At 36.6% G+C, this 22817-nt stretch overlaps 1 protein-coding gene across 1 annotated transcript in view; it reads right to left on the reverse strand.

Annotated features, from left to right (window-relative positions):
• LOC111044286 (mothers against decapentaplegic homolog 6) overlaps window positions 1–22817 on the reverse strand; it is a 73720-nt gene that overhangs the window by 20231 nt on the left and 30672 nt on the right. Inside the window, 2 exon segments of the mRNA XM_039435166.1 lie at window positions 8836–8888; window positions 12896–13007. Of these exon segments, the coding sequence (XP_039291100.1) occupies window positions 8836–8888; window positions 12896–13007 (165 nt within the window).

Below are 22817 nucleotides of genomic sequence, written 5' to 3' on the forward strand. Positions count from 1 at the left end.
ATTTATTTTAATCTAATATTTCCCCAGCCAATCAACATTGTTTAAACGCGGCAAAAGAATGAATGAATCAAGAACTGAAACCAGAAAAAATCGATGAACGAAAACTAATTTTAGGCCGCCGCTGAGCTGCACTGAAAAGAATGAGATCCAGCCAAACAAGTAAAGGGCCACACACTGGAGAAGCTGGACTGAGTCTGACTCACTTGGATTCACCTCAATCTGACAGCATGCCTCACTAACAGCAGCCCATTGCTGCCCATTCCAGCAATGCTGACGCCGTCTGCACAGCACAACACACACTGAGCCAGTCAAACTGGTCCACTGGAATGTATGAAATGCTAAACTTAGAAATAAAACGACGCCGCTCAACAAGAAAAAGAAGAACAAGGAGGAGAAGAAGAAGAAGAAGAAGAAGAAGAAGAAGAAGAAGAAGAAGAAGAATAAGAAGAAGTAGAAGAAGAAGAAGAAGAAGAAGAAGAAGAAGAAGAAGAAGAAGAAGAAGAAGAAGAAGAAGTAGAAGAAGAAGAAGTAGAAGAAGAACAATGAGGAGAAGAAGCAGGTGAAGAAGGAAAAGAAGAAGAGCAAGAAGAAGAAGAACAAGGTGGAGAAGAAGCAGGCGAAGAAGCAGGCGAAGAAGGAAAAGAGAAGAAAAAGAACAAGGAGGAGAAGAATCAGGTGGAAAAGGAAAAGAAGAAGAACAAGAAGGAGAGGTAAGGAATAGGGAGAAGAAGAAGAACAACAACAACAAGGAGGAGAAGCAGGTGAAAAAGGAAAAGAAGAACAAGAAGGAGAAGTAAGGAATTGGAAGAGAAGAAGAAGAAGAACAAGGAGGAGAAGAAGCAAGTGAAGAAGGAAAAGAAGAAGAACAAGAAGGAGAAGGAAGGAATAGGGAGAAGAAGTAAAAGGAAAGAAGAGGAAGAAGAAGAAGGAGAAGAAGAACGAGGAGGAGAAGAAGGAAAATAAGAAGAACAAGAAGGAGAAGGAAGGAATAGGAGAGAAGAAGAAGAAGAAGAAGAAGGAGTAGAAGAGGAAGAAGTTGAAGAAAAAAACGGAGAAGTAAGAGTAAATTATTACACAAACACACAGTCACCCCGTCGCAAAGCAAAGCTTGCTGAGTTCTGGTCTAGCTTCTGTTTGTCTGCACTTTTCACTCTTATTTTTCGTCTTCTCATTCTCCACTTCTCTTCTTCTTCTTCTTAATCCTTCTTTTACTCCTCAATACCTCCTTCAACTTCTCCTTTTTCTTCTTTATCACCTTCTACTACGCTGTTCTCTATCTATTTTATTATTCACCCATCATTTTATTTTATTTAAGAGAAGATCACCAACCACTTTCAAATCCCACAACCCATGGAGAATCAACAAATTCTAGGTGGCTTCCGACCCCCAACCAGCACTGTTTAACCGCCGGCAAAATCAAGTCCAAGTCACAAAATAATCCAACAAAATAACCTTCCAAGTCCAATCAAGTCAATCAATCCACCAACAATCAAGTCTAAACAACACCAACTTAATTAGTCAACCAAAAAACATCAAAGGCATTCCTTATTAGGAGGAGGAGGAGGAGAGGAGGAGGAGGAGGAGGAGGAGGAGAATGTTGTGGAGAAGAGAAGAAGCAGATAAGAAGAAGAAGTTGTTGAAGAAGAAGAGGAAGAAAATGAAGATGAATAAAAAGAAGAATAAGAAGAAAAATGTTAAGGAGGAGGAGAAGGAGAAGAAGAAGAAAAATGGTGTAGCGCACTCACACAACTTTCCTTGCCGTTATGAATATTGATCACATTTAAAGATCTAAGCCAGCTGGTGACAGGACAATAACGCTGGAAACACACGAGGTCTGCTATCTCTTCATAGTGAATTATTTAATAGAATCAACAGTTGCCGAACAGTTTGCAATTGAAATAATCACATTTTCTCGAATTTCGAGCTTATTTTCAATTTTAGGTGAAAATGTTACTGAACATTAATTGAAGAGATTTTTATGCTCAATCTTTTCCACTTAAAATCTTTTGTTTAAATTGTATCTGAAGCCTGATAGTTGGGAATATAAATTCAAACTTTGCATAGATGGGGCGGAGCTCCTGTAATTTTTACAGATATGGGACTTGTGGCAGTTGATAGAGCTTATCAATGACTATTCTAGGTATAAATTTGATCAAAATCGTTGGAGCCGTTTTCGAGAAAATCGCGAAAAACCCTGTTTTTTACGACATTTTCGCCGCCATCTTGAATTGAATTTGATCGAAATTGTTCGTGCCGGATCCTTATATTGTAATGGCCTTAAGTTCCAAATTTCAAGTCATTCCGTTAATTGGGAGATGAGATATCGTGTACACAGACGCACATACACTCATATACACACACACACACACACACACACACACACACCACACACACACACACACACACACAGGCACAGACCAATACCCAAAAACCACTTTTTTGGACTCAGGGGACCTCGAAACGTATAGAAATTTACAAATTGGGGTACGTTAATTTTTTTCGGAAAGCAATACTTTCCTTACCTAAGTAAAAAGAAGAAGAAGAAGAGAAGAAGAAGAAGAAGAAGAAGAAGAAGAAGAAGAAGAAGAAGAGAAGAAGAAGAAGAAGAAGAAGAGATTGCGTTAGGGTCAATTAAAAACTTGACAAACCGAAAACCTGACCTACTGAAATCATGAAGAATTTAAAATAGACCTATAACCATCCTCGGTAAATTAAGAATCTATATATACAAAATTTCAAGTTAATCAGTTGAGTAGTTGAGACGTGATGATGCGTCATTCGTGAACTCCCTATCCCGTACGTGTACAAGCCAATTATTTCCTTTATTGTACTAGTAGTTCTGTGAACAGTAGACCTCACGCAGTATTCTCATCCACAAGTACCTGATTGACACTATAGACCTTATGGAAATACAGCAATAGACTGGCTTCTCCACACATCTGTGTAATCACTTGTCAGCTGATTTATGATGAATAATTCTAGAGTCTGATTTTTACTCTAATATTGGCGTATGAAGGAGGCTCCTTTCTCCTTTTATATTGTCCTTGAAATGCAAAATTTCCAAATACCTTGTATATATGTCGACGCACAATTAAAAAAGGAACATACCTGTCAAATTTCATGAAAATCTATTACCGCGTTTCGCCGTAAATGCGCAACATATAAACATTTAAACATAAAGAGAAATGCCATATCGTCGACTTGAATCTTAGACCTCACTTCGCTTGGTCAATTATGGCGGTGAAGAAAGACAGGAGAACAACGTGGCCGAATATCTGCATTGCCACTGCCTTCTATGGAGGATAGATGATACCGGTAATCGTTCATTTCAAGTTCCCAAAAGACGAATAAAATATTTCTAACTTTTTGTGTAGTTGAGAAGTTGATATTGTGGTAATTATCAATAAATCAGTGGTTTTTTTATAAAAAAAATAAAATAAATCAGTCTTTTTCATTCAAATATTTCTAAGACTATGAAATCGATCAATAGGTTATATTTTCCATAAAACCATTATGAATTGGGAGTTATAGGTACAAACTCAGAGCATATAGAAAATGCATTGAAAACAACAATACCCAAAAGACAAACAAGGAATTCGACAGTGAGCGTATGAGAGAGAGAGAGAGAGAGAGAGAGAGAGAGAGAGAGAGAGAGAGAGAGAGAAGAGGACCGACACCACACACAGAGAGAAAGAGTTCAAGAGCAAAGGAATAAAACAACTCGAGAGCAAGAGAGTGCGACAGAGTTCAAGAACAAGAGTAAAAGAACTCTAGTGCAAGAGAGAATGATCTGGCGGTGAGAGAGAGAGAGACAGACTGAGCGAGAGAGTCGTGAGAGGCCATCACCTCTCCATTAAACAAGTCTGTTCTAAAAATAGATGGTGGGTAATGAAGGAGAGGCGCCATTGGCCGATGGACCGACCTCCAATCCCAATATTATTATTATTTATTATCTTGAGCCGCCGCCAATGCATTGCATTCTAGACATTCTTCTGGCATCAATTGCTTATTATTGGATGGTGCTTTCGGGTCCCGTGTCGTGTCAACCAGCTAGGAGCACTAGATCTATAGAGAGAACATCACTGTTGTGTCGTTGAGCTACGAGCACTAGATCTATAGAGAAGACACATCATTGTCGTGTCGTTCAGCTACGAGCACTAGATATGTAGAGTGGACACCATTGATGTGTTGTCTTCACAGAGGAGTAGAGGTATAGAGAGACGAACCGTAGTCCTGTCGTTTCAACAAGCTACGAGCACTAGATCTATAGAGAGGACACATCGTTGTCGTATCGTTGAGCTACGAGCACTAGATATGTAGAGTGGACAGATTGATGTGTTGTATTCACATAGAGGAGTAGAGGTATAGAGCAACGAACCGTAGTCATGTCGTTTCAACGAGCTACGAGCACTAGATCTATAGAGAGGACACATCGCTGTCATGTCATTGAGCTACTAGCACTAGATCTATAGAAAGGACACATCGTTGTCGTGTCGTTGAGCTACGAGCACTAGATATGTAGAGTGGACACATTGATGTGTTGTATTCACATAGAAGAGTAGAGGTATAGAGCGACGAACCATAGTCGTGTCGTTTCAACAAGCTACGAGCACTAGGTCTGTAGAAAGGACACACTGATGTGTTATTGAAGATCAAACATACAAGTAAAGATATATAATGACGGACTGTTTAGGCTCATCTCACACTTATGTGACTCGGGTCGAGAAGAGACTCGACTCTAGTTGAGAGCATGTTTCCAAATGGTGACGTCGCGAAGACTAGAATCGACTGGTCTGAGTGTCACCATTTGAAAACACATGCACTCGACTGGAGTCGAGTCTCTTCTCGACCTGAGTCGCGTAAGTGTGAGTTGAGCCTGAGTGTCGTTCAGCTGTGAGCACTAGATCTATAGAGGGGACACACTGATGTTTTCTCCAGGTTAAAAATTGACTTTTTTGGTTAAAAAGAAGTAGAGGGTATAGAGTGACGGACAGTTTAGTGCCGTTCAGCTAAGACCACTAGATTTGTAGAGAGGACAGACTGTTGTGTTGTTGAAGTTCACATAGAGGAGTAGAGGAATAGAGTGCCGGACCATTGTCGAGTTGTTGAGCTACGATCATTAGATCTGTAGAGAGGCACTACCTCCATAAACAAAGCCGTAGTGCATTCGTGTGACGTCAGCACAGGTAGGACTTCTACACCAATAAAAATTTGTTGAATTCAGCTGATCTTTATCAGCCAGGTTTTTAATGGTGCAGGAGGCCTACCTGTGCTGACGACAGACGAATGCACTATGGCTTTGTTTACAGAGGTTGTAAGAGAGGACACATTTTTTGTGTTCAAGTTCACATAGAGGAATAGAGGAACAGAGTGCCGGACCGTTGTCGAGTTGTTGAGCTAAGAGTGCTAGATCTGTAGAGAGGACAGACTGTTGTGTTGTCTAAGTTCACATAGAGGAGTAGAGGCGTAGAGTGACGTCCTCGTGTAGTGTCGTTGAGCTACGATAACTAGATATGTAGAGTGGACACACTGTTGTGTTGTTCAAGTTCACATAGAGGAGTAGAGGCATAGAGTGACGTCCTCGTGTAGTGTCGTTGAGCTTCGATAACTAGATAATTATGTAGAGTGGACACACTGTTCTGTTGTCCAAGTTCACATAGAAAAGTAGAGGTATAGAGTGACGGAACGGAGGCATTTCTTTGAGCTACGATAGGTAGATCTGCAGAGTGAACAGACTATTGTATTGCCAAAGTTTACATAGAGGAGTAGAGGAATGGAGTGCCGGCTCCGTGACGTGTCCTTGAGACAGAAGTTCGATAGTCAATATTAAAAGTTTAGAGTGTTGATGTGTCGTTGAGCAACGAGCACTAGATCTGTAGAGAGGACACACTACTGTTTTGTCACAAAGATTTCACATAGAGAAGTAGATATCTAGATATCTAGATATCTAGAGTGTAGAACCGTTGTCGTGTTGAGCTACGATAACTAGATCTGTAGAGAGGACACACACTGTTGTGTTCAAGTTCACATAGAGGAGTAGAGAAATAGAGTGATAAACCAGTGTCTTGTTTTGTCAACGAGCTACAAACACTAGATCTGTAGAGAGAGAATATACCGAGTTTTGAGAGTAAGATCGAATTTTAGATACAACAGAGAAAACCCGTTATCAATCAAAAAACTGCACTACAACAAAAACTGCAAAAACATGATACGAAAAACCTCTAAATTCAAATCTAATTCCACCCCACATAAAACCCAACAGACTTTGGAAATGACGCTCTAACCAACTTCGAAATGACGCCAGCCAAAAAAACAATCAACCGTTCTCAATATGCATTACATCTCATCATAGACTCGAATCAAGTGATAGCTCTAAAGTTAAGAACATCTTAACTTCGTGGCGCCAACTACTTATTCATTTCTCAAATACCGACTAAGTTGTTATTGCTGCTGAGAGAGAAGACTCAGATGAAGAGAGAGAGAGAGAGAGAGAGAGAGAGAGAGAGAGAGAGAGAGAGAAGAGAGAGAAGTATAGCAACGAGGATGAAGAGTGAGAGAGAAAGAAAGAGACGCCACCTCCTTGAGACTAAACGCCTCCGTTGGCGCTTACAGGACGATAGACAGACGCCACATGAATAGTTGACTGTTTTTAGCAACAACATGCTGCACACTGTACTGTTTCTAGTACGTAATACGGCACCCTATAAACAGTACTGTTTTTAGCAATCACCACAGTGGACAATATACTGTTTTTAGTGCGTAATATGGCGCCCTATAAACAGTACTGTTTTTAGCAATCACCACAGTGGACAATGTACTGTTTTTAGTGCATAATATGGCGCCCTATAGACAGTACTGTTTTTAGCAATCACCCAGGAGGACAATGTACTGTTTCTAGTGCTTAATATGGCGCTCTATACACAGCACTGTGTTTTGCAATTACCACAGAGGACAATGTACAGTTTATAGTACTTAAAACTGTGCCTTATAAACAGTACTGTTTTCAGCAATCGAATAGCACACTATACTTTTTCTAGTACATAATACAGTGCCCTATAAACAGTACTGTTTTTAGCAATTATCACAGCGCAAACTATACGGTTTCTAGTACATAATAGGCTACAGTGTTCTACAAACAGAACTATTTTTATCAACACAGCCCAAACTGTAGACTGTACTGTTTCTAGTACTTGATACTGCGTTACATGAACAGTACTGTTTTTAGCCATAATCACGTTGCATATTGTACTGTCTTTAGTACGTAATTCGGCGACTAAACACAGTACAGACAACTGTGTTTAGATTTTTGAACACTTAAAAACAGAAGAGGTGAAGATGAAGTGATGATGAAGAAGAAGAAGAAGAAAGAAGAAGAAGAAGAAGAAGAAGAAGAAGAAGAAGAGGAAGAGGAAGAAGAAGACTGAGAAGAAGAAGGAGAAGAAGAAGAAGAAGAAGAAGAAGAAGAAAGAGAAGAAGTGTGGTGAAAAATGGAATAAGTCCAAGGTTGAGTGAGTGTCTGGCGCCACACAGCAATGCACTACAGCTCACTTGCAGCAGTTAAATCTATTATTTATTTATTTTCATTTATATTAGCGGCGCCTCTACGTTGTGGCGCTTGCTACAAAGAAGACGAACAAAAAGAAGAAGAAGAAGACGTAGAAGAAGAAAAGAAGAAGAAGAAGAAGCAGAAGGAGAAGAATATTGTGAAGAGGAGAAAAAGCCTCCGTCCATTTAACATCACGTCTGAACTACTCAACTGATTAAATTTTAATTTTGCATATTATAGATTATTGATTAACCGAGGATGGTTATAGGCCTATTTTGAATTCTTCGAGACTTCAGTAGTTAGAGTTTTCAGTTTGTAAAGTCTTTGAAAAAAATATCGTATTAGAAGAAAGAAATATGAGATTTGATAATAAACCTTTAAGGTTCGAACCCACTAGAACGTATCAGACACGGACCGTGTCCTACCATGCCAGGCACGTAAAATAACAACTATGCCCCCTACACGGATCAACAGCGGTCTATGCCAGTACATTACGCGTATGTACGCGTATGATACGGGTATGATACGCGTATGATACGCGTATGATGCCCGTCAGAAGTTGTTGGGAACGCGTCAGTTAGCAAGAGAATGTAGCGGTGAACTGGTTACCAACGCGGTGCATACGCGGTTACAACGGGGTTTGCAGGCGTCACGTGCCATGCAAGGACCGTTCCGTCCGACAAAATTACTGCTGACAAATGTTGACCTGGACGTGCCATGGCACGCTCCGTGCTTGGCCGGTGACGGAACGGTCCTAATGGGTGCATTACATATCAAATGATGCAAAGAATATTTTTTTGCATGTGTCGGTACGGGCACGGTCATGGTATGATACGTTCTAGTGGGTTCGGACCTTAATCCTAGCTTTACTATGGATAAGAGAAATTTTTTTCTCAACTAGTTGTATAACTTTAAAAAAGTGATCAAATCTAAGCTGGGTAAGTGAGTGAACCAAAAAAACATGGAATAGAAGAAATATATCCAATAGGTAACTCTTTTGACAGCAATTTACATCAAGCTGTGTTACTTCTACACAATAATCTCCTACTCGTACAACACATTTATTCATTTAATTAATTAATTCTTCAAGACTTCAGTAGGTCGAGTTTTCAGTTGGTCAAGTTTTTAATCAAACCCTTGCGAAACACGGGTTACCTACTAGGTTTTATTATGATCCAGGTAATCCAAACCTGTCTACACTTCTATTGATTTGAAATTTGGGTTTATTCAATTCCAAAAAGATTTTAAAAATTATTATTTTTGAAAATGACTCTCTTGAATTGACTCACCTTCAGGCTTTAACCTCTCTCTGGAGAAACGACAGTAAGGTGGAGGGGAGACTCTGTAATAAGAAAAAAAACAAAATTAGAGAAAAATACACATCTAAATAACAATTAAAATACAGTAAAACATGCACAAAATTATCAATAATAGTCAAGAGTGTAGAGTAATTCATAGAGGTTTCCAGTTCCCAGACAAGTATGGGTGAAGAGTTTTTTAAAAATCTGGTGTGGCGCACTCACACTACTTTCCTTGCCGTTATGAAAATTGATCACCTGACGCTAGTGTTCATGCGCATAAAAGTCTACTATTCTAAGATCTGAGCCAGCTGGTGACAGGATAATAACGCTGGATACACACGAGATCTGCTATCTCTTCATAGTGAATGATTAATAGAATCAACAGTTGCCAACAGTTGCAATTGGATAATCACATTTTCTCGAATTTCGAGCTTATTTTTAATTCTAGGTGAACATGTTACTGGACATTAATTGTAGAGATTCTCATGCTCAATCTTTTCCACTTGGAATTTCTAGTTCAAATCGTATCTGAAGCTGATAATTGAAAATCTAAATCGAAACTTTGCATAGATGGGGCGGAGCTCCTGAAATTTTACTGATATGGGACTTGTGGCAGTTAATACAGCTTATCAATGACTATATTAGGTATGAATTTGATCAAATCGTTGAGCTGTTTTGAGGAAATCGCGAAAAACCCTGTTTTTGACAAACATTTTCGTCATTTTAGCCGCCATCTGAATTGCATTCGATCGAAATTGTTCGTGTCGGATCTTTATAGTGTAAGGACCTTAAGTTCCAAATTTCAAGTCATTCCGTTAATTGGGAGATGAGATATCGTTTACACAGACGACAATACACTCATACACACACACACACACAGACCAATACCAAAAAACATTTTTTGGACTCAGGGGACCTTGAAAGTATAGAAATTAAGAAATTGGGGTACCTTAATTTTTTCGGAAAGCAATACTTTCCTTTCCTATGGCTAATAGGGCATGGAAAGTAAAAATGATAATATCGAGTGACCTGGCTGGGTCAGGTCTGGTGTCAGAGTTTTTTAATGATATTCATAGAGAAAGATATGAGAGAAAAATTGTAAAATATCAACAGAAAATAATTTCATTTTATGATAAAATCCATGGGAATCAACAATATGACAGTTGCAGAAAACTCTAACTGAATTCAACCGTTGTGGATTTATCATTGATATAGTGATGTCCACGTTATAATGGCAGTGGAGAAAGATAAGAGAACAGGGTTGCCGATTCTCTGCCTTGCCACTGCCTTCTATAGAGGATAGCTGATACCGGGGTATTTCTGATGTAATATCAACTGTTCATTCTTGTTTAAAATGATCAATCATATCCTTGTCTGTCTCTTGATAAAGCAGATCACGCTATCCTTTTCTAGTACTGCAACGTTGCCAGATCGGTTTTGAACAATGTAGAAGTATAATTAATAAGTTATACAAAATAGTTTATCACAAATATGAAAAATTTTATTCATCAAAGAAATTATTTTTTTCAATGATTAGGTAACACATTTTCATATTTGTGATAAACTATTTTGTATAACTTATTAATTATATTTCTACATTGTTCAAAACCGATCTGGCAACGTTGCAGTACTAGAAAAGGATAGCGTGATCTGCTTTGTCGAGAGATAGACAAGGAAAGCAACACCATTTGATATTTTGTAAATTGATTATATTTCTACATTGTTCAAAACCGATCTGGCAACGTTGCAGTACTAGAAAAGGATAGCGTGATCTGCTTTGTCAAGAGATAGACAAGGATATAGCAACACCATTGAATATTTTGTAAATTGATTATATTTCTACATTGTTCAAAACCGATCTGGAAACGTTGCAGTACTAGAAAAGGATAGCATCATCTGCTTTGTAGAATAATAGACAAGGATAGCAACATCGCTGTTAATCAAATACTGCCATTATAACGTCGACCTCACTTCAGATACATTCATCAGATGACATCATTTAACGGCGGTTAAATCCAACTCAACCTTCTTACAATCCACCCAATGTACTGTAATTTTGCAACGTGTATCACACATTGAAACTGTATCAAATAACGGCACACAACGTTGTATCAAAGTGAGATTCCTGTGAGCATTGAAAGAGCATACTGTCTACAGGAATTCGACCTCTATACTTGACCATAGGCGCCACCGCTATACTGTCAGATTCATTTTAAATTGTCAGCATTCCTAGTGTATAACAGCTATGCTTCCCATTTAACCAATACTGACAGAAGATAAGCCAGAGCTGACTGAACCACACCTACCGCAGTTAGAAAGAGAAAAAAATGAGAATTTTTTCAAACCATTTTCAATCGTTCTCTACTCAATTTGTTTAAAAAAGTCATGGATAGTTTGAATGTTTTCAGTCGTTTTATGCACATTTAAATATTATTTGAATAACTTCAATAATTTATTCTTTACTAGCAAAAACATGAGAAACGGAAAAAAAATTATGACAAACTGAAAACTTGACGTAAATCTTGAAGAATTGAGGCCTAAAATCCATCCTCGGCTAATCAAGAATCTATATGCAAAATTTCAAGTCAATCAGTTGATTAGTTCAGACGTGATGATGCGTCAAACATTTTTTTTTAATATGACAAACTGGAAACTTGACGTAATGAAATCTTGAAGAATTGAGAATAGGCCTATAACCATCCTCGGTTAATTAAGTATCTATATTCAAAATTTCAAGTTAATCAGTTGAGTAGTTCAGACGTGATGATGCGTCAAACATAATTTTCCTATGCCGTACGTGTATAAGCCAGTTCCTTACTTTATTATAGATCCTTTATTGATTCATTGATACAAAATTATATTTTAAAATATTTAGTGGAGCATCAACGGGCAAAGCCATTATCAATTAATTAATCAACAAAAATTCCATGATTGAATGGATTCAACCATTCTATCAAAAACTAGGTTATATTTGAGACAAATATATCAATCTTGTATGAGTCTAGTGAGGTCCACGTTATAATGGCAGATAGGAGAACAGCACTGCCGACTCTCTGCCTTGCCACTGCCTTCTATAGAGGATATCTGATACCGGTATATCTAGCTCAATATTAACTGTCCATTCTTGTTTCAATTTATCAATTAACCCTACAGAGACACACTTACTTTATGCTAACACAGTAGACACACTGGGGTGTTGAACACCCAAATTTAATTTGCATTTTTCTTTGAAAAATATAAAAAAAAAAACAAGTACTAAGACCATACTTCATCATTTCTTAATCATTTTTGTTCCAAGTGCATACAGAAATCAAAAGTAAAGCACTGCTTATCAATATTTATACTAATTTTAGAAGTACGTATGTTCCGCCCAAGTGTTGGAGCTCCTAATCCGGTTTGAACGATGGCTTGATCATTGCCATGACAACTTCATCAAAACTCACGTCTCTTCATTTTATTGTTTTGAATCTCAAATTGTAGAGAATCATAGCATTAATTCCAATCTGATCCATCATCCCATACCACATTCGTATGAAATACAAGTAAATCTTTGTAATAAAAGTGTTTGAAAAAAGTCCTACGTAAAAGACACTCTGGGGTGGTTAGACACCCCAAACGAAGAACAAGATGAGCTGGTGACCTGGTAAAATACTATTACTGACTGGAAGTGGTGGAGAGTAGTTGACAATATTACAAACCTGATTTAGACTGGGCATAAATTCTGTTTGATATTGTCAACTGCAGAACAGAAAAAAATCCCTGGGGTGTGAAACACCCCAGTGTGTCTCTTTAGGGTTAATAAAGATTAAATATTTTGTTAATCAATTATATTTCTACATTGTAAATAAACCGATCTGGCAAAGTTCGGGAGCTAGAAAAGGATAGCACTACCTGCTTTGTCGAAAGATAGACAAGGATAGCAACACCAATGTTTATCAATTACTGCTATTATAACGTAGACCTCACTATAGACAAACTAAACTGTTTTACTTAATTTTCTGTGGAGTGGGAACTCAAACACAGTGGAGATTATGTGAAACGAGCATACCTGTGAACCGGTCTCACAGTATGCATGTATAGCATTGCAATGCCTTTGATGCGCCTCTTGGGAACTGGGAGACCGATGCACAGTGTTGCCGGTTTCACTACTTGGCGCCAGACTACAGCCAACATTAGCTTTTGAATGGCGCCTTATAATTATCGCATGTCCAGACGTACGTCTCCACCTACTCCTCTTCCTCCACCTCCTCCTTCGTCAACCGCCTCCAACCGATTTTCTTATCATCCTACACTCTTCTTCTCTCTATTGTCTCTCTCACTCACTTACTCTCTCTCTCTTCCGCACCTGCTCCAAAGTCCATCTGTTGTCTACTATTCCGATGCACTTGGAAAGTCACGATTTTTGGTTGGGTGATTGCTGGATATTCACTGTGTGTGTGTTTCTCTTGAAGGAGAAGGAGAAGAAGGAAAGGAAGAAGAAGACAAGGAACAAGAAGATGAAGAAGAAGAAGAAGGAGGAGGAAGGAAGGAAGGAAAGAAGACGAAGAAGAATAAGAAATTGAAGAAGAAGACAAGGAACAAGAAGATGAAGAAGAAGAAGAAGAAGAAGAAGAAGAAGAAGAAGAAGAAGAAGGAGGAAGGAAGGAAAGAAGACGAAGAAGAATAAGAAATTGAAGAAGATGATAAAGAAGTAGAAGAATTGGAAATAGAAGAAGCAGAAGAAAGAGAAAAAAAAGAGGAAGAGGAAGTGAGAATAAGAAGCCAAGTAGAATGAGAATGAGGGGCTGAGTAGAATGAAGAGAAAATTGTAATTTGAAAAACTACACAGCAGCATAATACAACAGCTCAAGACCGACTCTAGTAATTAATTTCTCATACTTTGTAAAATTCGTTGAATTGATTGATTTATTGAGTACTTTATTTATATAGATTTGAATAGAACGTTTCACACACTCAGGCAAATATGAATACTATATAATTGGATGTAAGTCTTCACGCACAACCAACTACTATTACTATTGAATTGAATGGAACGTTTCACACTCACAGGCAAGTATTATTACTATAGATTTGAATGGAACTTTTCACACAAAAATTCATCAATATTTATGTGGCCAACCCGTTTTCCTTGCCTAGAAAAATGCGGCTATTATTTTCTATATTTTCCTCATTTTATGAAGCTAGACGGGGAATAGATTGGCAACTGCCATTTTGAATGCAATAAATAGAGGGGAATATTGAATAGTTGTTTCCAATAAGAATAAATAGTTGTTTCTTGTAAGTAATAAATAGTTTGGAATGATAAATACTGAACAGTGGTCGTAATCTCTAAAGCAATAAATAATTCAGGATATTGAATATTTTCCGGATTTTTCTGGTTGCAACACCTATGAAAATTACTCTTTATTTAGACTTTCAATTATTTTCTACCATAACAACAACCCTAACAGCCACACAAAGTTAACATCCTTTAAAACCTCTATAACAATTGCAAAGTAGGTACAATTTCAATTATTGAACTACTAAATTATTTTGTAAATTGTAAATCCTGTAGAATGAATTATATTTCAGCATTGTTCTACCAAATCTGTGAACCAAAAATCCCGAAATCATTTCAAGTCGAATGTATGAAAAGCTGTGAACATTAGCTAAAAAATATAACTTATTCCAATGTCCAAATTTTCCACAAAATTACTGGCCAAGTACAATAATTGATTTTTCTTTCTGAATGATATATTATTCCATTCACAGTCCCGATGACTCACTACCTGCTCTGAAACTAGTACATCTTCAGCTCCTCACTCAATCTCTCTCTCACACTCATTCACTCACTTCCTCCCTCACACTCTCTCACTCACCCCCACTCTATCACACTCACTCTGTGTCTCTCAATTCACACATTCTACGAAAATGGCAATGGAGCCGCAAATAGAATTTTCTAGAAAAAGCAGCACTCACCATGTTAATGATAATGAGCCCAGAAATAGACTCTTCAAGACAACGAGAAAAAGAGGAAAACACACGAAGAAGAAGAAGAAGAAGAAAGGTAAAATATGAGTTGAAGTGAGATGAGGTGAAGGAAGAAGAACAGGGAGACAAGAAGGAGGACAGGAATACAGGAGGAGAACAAGACCAAGAAGGAGAAGAAGAAGGAGGAGGAGGAGCTTGAGAAGAAGAAGAAGGAGGAGAATGAGAAGAAGTGAAGGGGCAAGAAGAAGAACAAGATGAAGAAGAAGAGGAAGAAGAAGAAGGAGAAGAAGAAGAAGAAGAAGAAGAAGAAGGGAAAATGTTGTGGAGAGGAGAAGAAGCAGAAATAAAGAAGAAGGAGGAGGAGGAGAAAAATGTTATGGAGAGGAGAAGAAGCAGAATAAAGGAGAAGAAAGAAGAATGTTGTGGAGAGGAGATGAAGAAGAAAAGAAGAGGAAGAAGTAAAAGAGAGAGAAAGTCAGAGGAGGTGCAGGAGAAAGAGAGGAAGAGGAGGAGGAGGAGTATGAGAAGAAGAAGAAGAAGAAGAAGAAGATGAAGAGTTGAGGCAAAAGAAGAAGAAGCAGCGAGAGAAAATAAGGAAGCAGGAATCTGTCTGGAAAAGGAATGACCAAGAAAGTCTGACCAAACTTGGGAGTTTGATTGATTCCGGTTCGTTTATCCTGATGGGAAAAAGAAAATAAAGTGAAAAAGAAATAGAGGAAGATGTGACAGAAGAGGAGGAAACGATAGAAAAAGAGATGCATGAAGATTGAATTAAATTAAATTAAATAATTTTGCCATCATTAAAGGCGGAGTTAGGACTCTGGGTCCTTTCTGACACACAACCCTTAAAATATACTCCTCTCTGGAAATAATAGAGAATGTAAAGTGTCAAAAATCTCATCTATAATATCTAATAAAGGAAAGAATTGGCTCATACATGTAGGGGATAGGAAATTCAGGAAATTCACGTCTCAACTACTCAACTGATTAACTTGAATTATTGCATATAGATTCTTAATTTGCCGAGGATATAGACCTATTTTAAATTCTTCAAGATTTCATTATGTGAAGCTTTCAGGTTGTCAAGTTTTTAAACAGACCCCTGCGGAGCACGGGTTACCTGATAGAATGTGATAAAAATATTGAAAAATGTTATGTTACATTGCACGTCAAATAAACTCACACAAATGTAAAACAAGTGAAATTAAAATACAAAAGTATTGTACTAGTAGTTCTGTGAACAGTAGACCTCACGCAGTTTTCTCATCCACAAGTATCTGATGTCACCTGTTTGAAATGTTAACAAATTCAGTTCACGTTTGAATTTGTATTCCATATGATATAATTCATCCAGTTCCGTGATAATCTTTCCATCTGATGAAAATTATTTCTTTACAATAAAAAAATACAAGAAGCATTATGGCATTATTTTCAATCACCTATCAAATTAGTTTTTTTCAAATGTGAGGATATTGATAATGATGGGCACGCAATAATAATACCATGACTGCAAAACAAAATATTAAAACCAAAGACCTTGAAGATGCATAACTCTTCAAAGTATCTGATTAAAACTATAGACCTTATAGAAATAGACACGGCTTCTCCAGAACATCTGTGTAATCCACTCGTCAGCTGATTGATTATGAATAATTCTATAGTCTGATTAATCCTATCTACAGAGTAGATGATACTAGTAGTTCTGTGAACAGTAGACCTCACGCAGTATTCTCATCCACAAGTATCTACCTGATTGAAACTATAGATATTATGGAAATACAGCAATAGACTGGCTTCTCCACACATCTGTGTAATCACTTGTCAGCTGATTTATGATGAATATTTCTATAGTCTGATTTTTACTCTAATATTGGCGTCTGAAGGAGGCTCTTTTCCTTTTATATTATCCTTGAAATCCAAAATTTCCAAAAACCGCATTTAAAAAAGGAACATACCTGTCAAATTTCATGAAAATCTGTTAACGCGTTTCGCCGTAAATGCGCAACATATAAAACATTTAAACATTAAGACAAATGCCAAACCGTCGACTTGAATCTTAGACCTCATTTCGCTCGGTCAATTAAATTATTGAATAATGAATTTTGATATTTGAGATTGAATATTTTTGTCAATATAATATATTTCTTCATTATTAATAAGTGATCTGCTAACTTTGCAGAGGTAGAAAACGATAGCACTAGGCCTATCTGCTTTGTCGAATGATAGACAAGGATGGCAACGTGGACCTCACTATGGTAGAACTATGGTATTTTTCAGTAAGAACCTTGGAAGTTTATCTACATAATGTAGGTATATGTTGACCTAGACCTAGAGCTATATAGGGCATTAACCCCAAACTGAGTACAATCGGAATGAGAATACTGTACTGCATACATTCTGAGAGCGGGAAAGAGATCATCCATAGAGAAAAGGTTAGCTGGCCAGCCCTACTCTAGAAAAGAAACAAACAAACTTTCGGTCTGAAGAAGAGGAAGAAGAAGAAGAAGAAGAAGAAGAAGAAGAAGAAGAAAAGAAGAAGAAGAAGACCCAATTGAAATGAAGAAGAGGACGGGTGTATCATAGGAAGCGATCTCCACATTCTTTTGCTGCCCTCAAGAATTCCTTGGGATTCTACGAATTTCGTCACTGACCGAGCAAGAAAGAGAGAAAGTGCGGCCCAAAATAGAAGGAAAGACAAAGAGCCACTACCTGTCTAGTTCGTGCTAGGGTGCCCATAGACCCTACTTAACTGCTAAATAATATACTTGACTATACTCTGTCAATACCCAGATAACAGGATCGTAAAATGTCTTAGAATTCCGGATTTCTAAAGTTTTCTGATTCCTTTCCCGAAAATTTGGATTTCGATTTCTTGTGTAATAATGTTGTAGGCCTATTTTACTTTTAGATTTCACTTCTTTTATATTGTGTAAGGTTAACAGAAAAATTTCAATTCCTTATTGACCGAACATAGTGAGGTCTATGTTTTAACTCGGATTTTCTTTTTTCTGTCTGTATGATATAATAAATATTTCAAATTACGGCCAAACGCGTTGATAGAATTCGATGAGATTTGGCAGGAATATTCCTTTTTCAACTGCGCGTCGATGTATACACAAGGTTTTTTGAAATTTTGCATTTTAAGGATAATATGAAAAGAAAAGGAATTCCTTCATACTCTGATATCTCTATATAATTGACCGAGCGAAGTGAGGTCTAAGATTCAAGTCGACGGTTTGGCATTTCTCTTAACGTTTAAATGTTTATATGTTGCGCATTTACGGCGAAACGCGGAAATAGATTTTCATGAAATTTTGACAGGTATGTTCCTTTTTTAATTGCGCGTCGACGTATACACAAGTTTTTTTGGGAATTTTGCATTTCAAGGATAATATAAAAGGAAAAGGGAGCCTCCTTCATACGCCAATATTAGAGTAAAAATCAGACTATAGAATTATTCATCTTAAATCAGCTGACAAGTGATTACACAGATGTGTGGAGAAGTGTGGAGAGATTGCTGTATTTCCATAAGGTCTATAGTTTCAATCAGGTACTTGTGGATGAGAATACTGCGTGAGGTCTACTGTTCACAGAACTACTAGTAAAATATAACTGATTATTTTAAAGTAGAATGAACAATTTAATATTACATCAGATATACTGGTGTCAGCTATCCTCTATAGAAGGCAGTGACAAGACAGAGGATCGGCAACGTTGTTCTCCTATCATTCTCCACTGCCATTATAACGTGGACCATATAGTTCCAAGTATCAATCCTTATTTTCAATGGATAATCCTAAAATCCTGATAAAACAGTTCATATTGTATCAGATATACCGGAGCAGCTATCCTCTCTAGAAGGCAGTGACAAGGCAGAGAATCGGCAGCGTTGTTCTCCCATCTTTCTCCACTGCCATTATAACGTGGACCTCTCTATAGTACTGTAGTCGCAGTAAACTTACCGCTATAGTGAGGTCCACGTTATAATGGCAGTGGAGAAAGATAGGAGAACAACGTTGCCGATCCTCAGTCATGAGAATGCCTTCTATGGCGGTAGCTGATACAGGTTTATTGATGTAATATCAACTGTTCATTCTAGTTTAAAATAATCAGTTATATTTTACTAGTAGTTCTGTGAACAGTAGACCTCACGCAGTATTCTCATCCACAAGTACCTGATTGAAAGTATAGACCTTATATAGACCTAAGGTAACCAATTATATTTTATTAAGCAAGAAATTATATCTAACATTAATTTCATAGGTAATAAATTTTCATAATTAAGATGAAATACTTTGTTAGTTAATTACTAATTCTACATTGTTAAAAGACGATCTGGCAACAGAGCAAAGCGAGAGAGAGATGGCTCTATCCGCTTTGTTAAATGATAGACAAGGATAGCAACACCATTGCGAATCAAACATTGCCATTATAACGTGGACCTCAGTCACCTCACTTATAAGCTGTCATAAGAAATAAAACCATTGTTAAATAATAATTATGCAACCAAATCAAGTTGAGTTGATTTTTACTAAATTGGCAATTGCCTCAAACCTTGACTAACACTTCTTAGAATACCTACCTACCTATCTTAGTCATTGTTAGTTTTACATCACTGTGATTGTCTCATTGTCCCAAATAGGCATATATTCAGATACTGGTATTATTTCTATTTTTAAGTTATCATGGAATTAATCCAACAGAGAGATATGTTTGAAATGTCATTTCATATTAACAGGGAGTTTCAGAGGAACGGGAAATTTTGAAAGTTAAATAATTTAAAGTAAAACAAATCTTTAAATAAAGTTTTCCAATATCGGGAACCGAGCTTCGCTCTGGAGTACAAAAGCATAAATTTTTTTTACGAAAGAAGAAATTATAATAACATTCATACAGAAATGTTCTATCTAATCACAGTAAATTGAGATTAATTCCCAGAGGTATGCAAAAATTTCCCTCACAAAGGCCCAAAGGCGGAGCCCCCTGGCTAGACGGATATGGCGAGCAAAGCGAGCCTGACGGCTAGTTGTATATAAATATATATAGATTCAACTAAACTGTTGACTTGTCTATGATTTGCAATATATATTGGTTGAATTTGCACAAAAGCCGGTTAAATTTTAATCCTGATTGACTTCACGTGAACCAAATCAGAGAAGACTATTTCAAAAAGATGGATCTACTGGAATTAATCAGGATTGAGAATAACCCGGCTTTTTGCAACCGGCACTAAGTATCTGATTGAATGATTACAAAAGTTCAACAGCTGAGTCATAATTTTGACACAGTTCCACACACATGCACTCGCTCACTCACTTCCATCATCAACAGACGATGAAATAATTATCAGATGTTTTTCCAAGGATGAATAATAATTATCTTTTTAATGTCCTTCAGCGAGTTTTCCCAGGGATGAGACCTAGTGCAATCGAATCTTTATATTATAAACCTTCTATGTTCTGAATTTCGTGAGAATCGTTAGAGCCGTTTTCGAGATCCGGTGAAATACAAACATCCCAACATCCAAACATCTGAACATCTAAACATCTGAACATCTAAACATATAAACAGAAGTTGCTCGTTTAATAGTATAGGATATCATTCAATAGTAAAAATAATGCCATTTTAGAATAAATAATACCATAACATTTATTTTTTGAAGATGACATCTTGCAGGTATGTTCCTTTTCTATGCAAACATTCCTGTAGTCATCACATTGTCCATGCATGGTTTGACGTTACATTAAAACTGGATTTTGAAATCTCTTCTCGAATCTTGGTTTCCAATTCTGCAACAAGAATTGAAAGCCAAGATTCGAGAAGCGATTTCAAAATACTATTTTAATGTTACATCAAACCATGGACAATGTGATGAAGAGAATACAGGAATGTTTGCATAGAAAAGGAATACACCTGCAAGATGTCATCTTCAAAAATTAAATGTTATGGTATTATTTATTCTAAAATGGCATTATTTTTACTATTGAATGATATGAAAAACTTTATTTCAAGGTTTGTTTTACTTGAAATTATTCAACTTTCAAAATTTCCCGCTTCTCTGAACCACCCTGTACTATAACATCAAATTGTCACAATCACTTATGTAATGTTTGGGAGGTTGTACTAAATTTCCAACTCGCAAAATAATAAATATTTCAAATTACATTCAAGAAAAATTAGATGGGTTTTGATGCCATGTATGACAATTATTAATAGTTAATTTCTCAATTTTTTTAAAAATAAATAATTTTTTTTCAATAATTCAGGTGGTTGTGACTCGAATTAATTAAGGTAACCAGAGATTGACAATGGTGTAACAACCAAAACTTGTTCCTTTATATCCTTTGAATAACGTTTTATAGTCTCATCTCTTTCTCAATGATTTGCTGGATGCTTTTTGTGTAGTTGAGAAGTTGATATTGTGGTAATTATTCATATTGAATGAAAAAGACTAAGAAATTGTCAAAAACCACTGATTTATTGATAATTAGAAATACCGGTTTCAGTTATTACACCATTGTGATAAACTGAGTTTATCAGAGATTGACAATGGTGTAATAACCGAAACCGGTATTTCTAATTATCAATAAATCAGTGGTTTTTTGACAATTTCTTAGTCTTTTTCATTCAATTGCTGGATGATTTGAATAAAATTGCTTTCCTCAATTTCTTTTGTCAATTCAATATAATTATGAGAGTATTCATTACTCCATTTCTTTATGTTTTTTTAATCAATTTTTAAATTCTATCTATTTATATTTATTTGGTGGGTTAAATGGAAGAGGGGGCTTTTATTGCCTCAATTTCGCCCACATCACTTTTACTGTAAAGTGTAAAAAAAGTCATATATCTATCTATCTATCTCCCCATTTTTCTATGTTTTCTCAATTGAATAAATTCTCACTTACACAACTTCTAAATGATCTAGAAGTTACTCAGTGATCTCAAATGAAGATCTACATCTAGGACATTATCTAGTTCTCAGTTTAAAAATCAAAATCTGTTTGTCTAGTGTCTTGAAGCTATGTGTTGATTTTTTGAATTTCAACATTTCTATTGTGTTGACTTTTGCTAATGTCATCACAGCTGCTTGTAGTTTACATTAAGTTTTACGTTGATCTATTAGTATTGGTTGAATGGGAGAAAATGGTGTTAGGCTGCTGAAATTTACAAATGAATATCACTCAAGCTAACATAGTGGCAACGTTTTTTAGTCAATTTCTGTTGAACTAGTAGTTCTGTGAACAGTAGACCTCGCGCTCAGTAAGTTACATTGACCTGTTGTTATGTTTTCTCAAGAATTAATAAATAATTTATCAATTTAAAATGTCTAGAGAAAATCCTAAATAAACCTAGAGCTTTCTGCCCTATCGTACCGTGACGTGACGTCCCGGAATGTGAGTGCGAGCGCTGTTATCAGGTCTGGCTGCAACTTTCTACAACGTTGATGGAAAGATACATTTTCAAGATGTTCGATGTTTTTGAACGGGTAGTATTATAGTCCACTAGACAGCTGATTTATGATGAATAATTCTATAGTCTGATTTTTACTCTAATATTGGCGTATGAAGGAGGCTCCTTTTCCTTTTATATTATCCTTGAAATAAAAAATTTCCAAAAACCTTGTATATACGTCGACGCGCAATTTAAAAAGGAACATACCTGTCAAATTTGATGAAAATCTATTACCGCGTTTCGCCGTAAATGCGCAACATAAAAACATATAAAAATTTAAACATTAAACATTTAAACATTAAGAGAAATGCCAAACCGTCGACTTGAATCTTAGACCTCACTTCGCTCGGCCAATAAAACAATTGATTGACGATTTATCATGTCTGGCTGCCGTCGATACGCCAATCCAATCAACCCATCAGAAAACATTCTGTGTTGTCGTGTTGACGAAAAATCGGTGTGTTGAAATTAACAAAATAAACTACCATAATGCTGATTTCCTACAATCTTCATTTCTGACTTTTCATGAATTTAAAAATCAATTT

This window comes from Nilaparvata lugens, chromosome 8, assembly GCF_014356525.2.
Source record: "Nilaparvata lugens isolate BPH chromosome 8, ASM1435652v1, whole genome shotgun sequence".
NCBI lineage: Eukaryota > Metazoa > Arthropoda > Insecta > Hemiptera > Delphacidae > Nilaparvata > Nilaparvata lugens.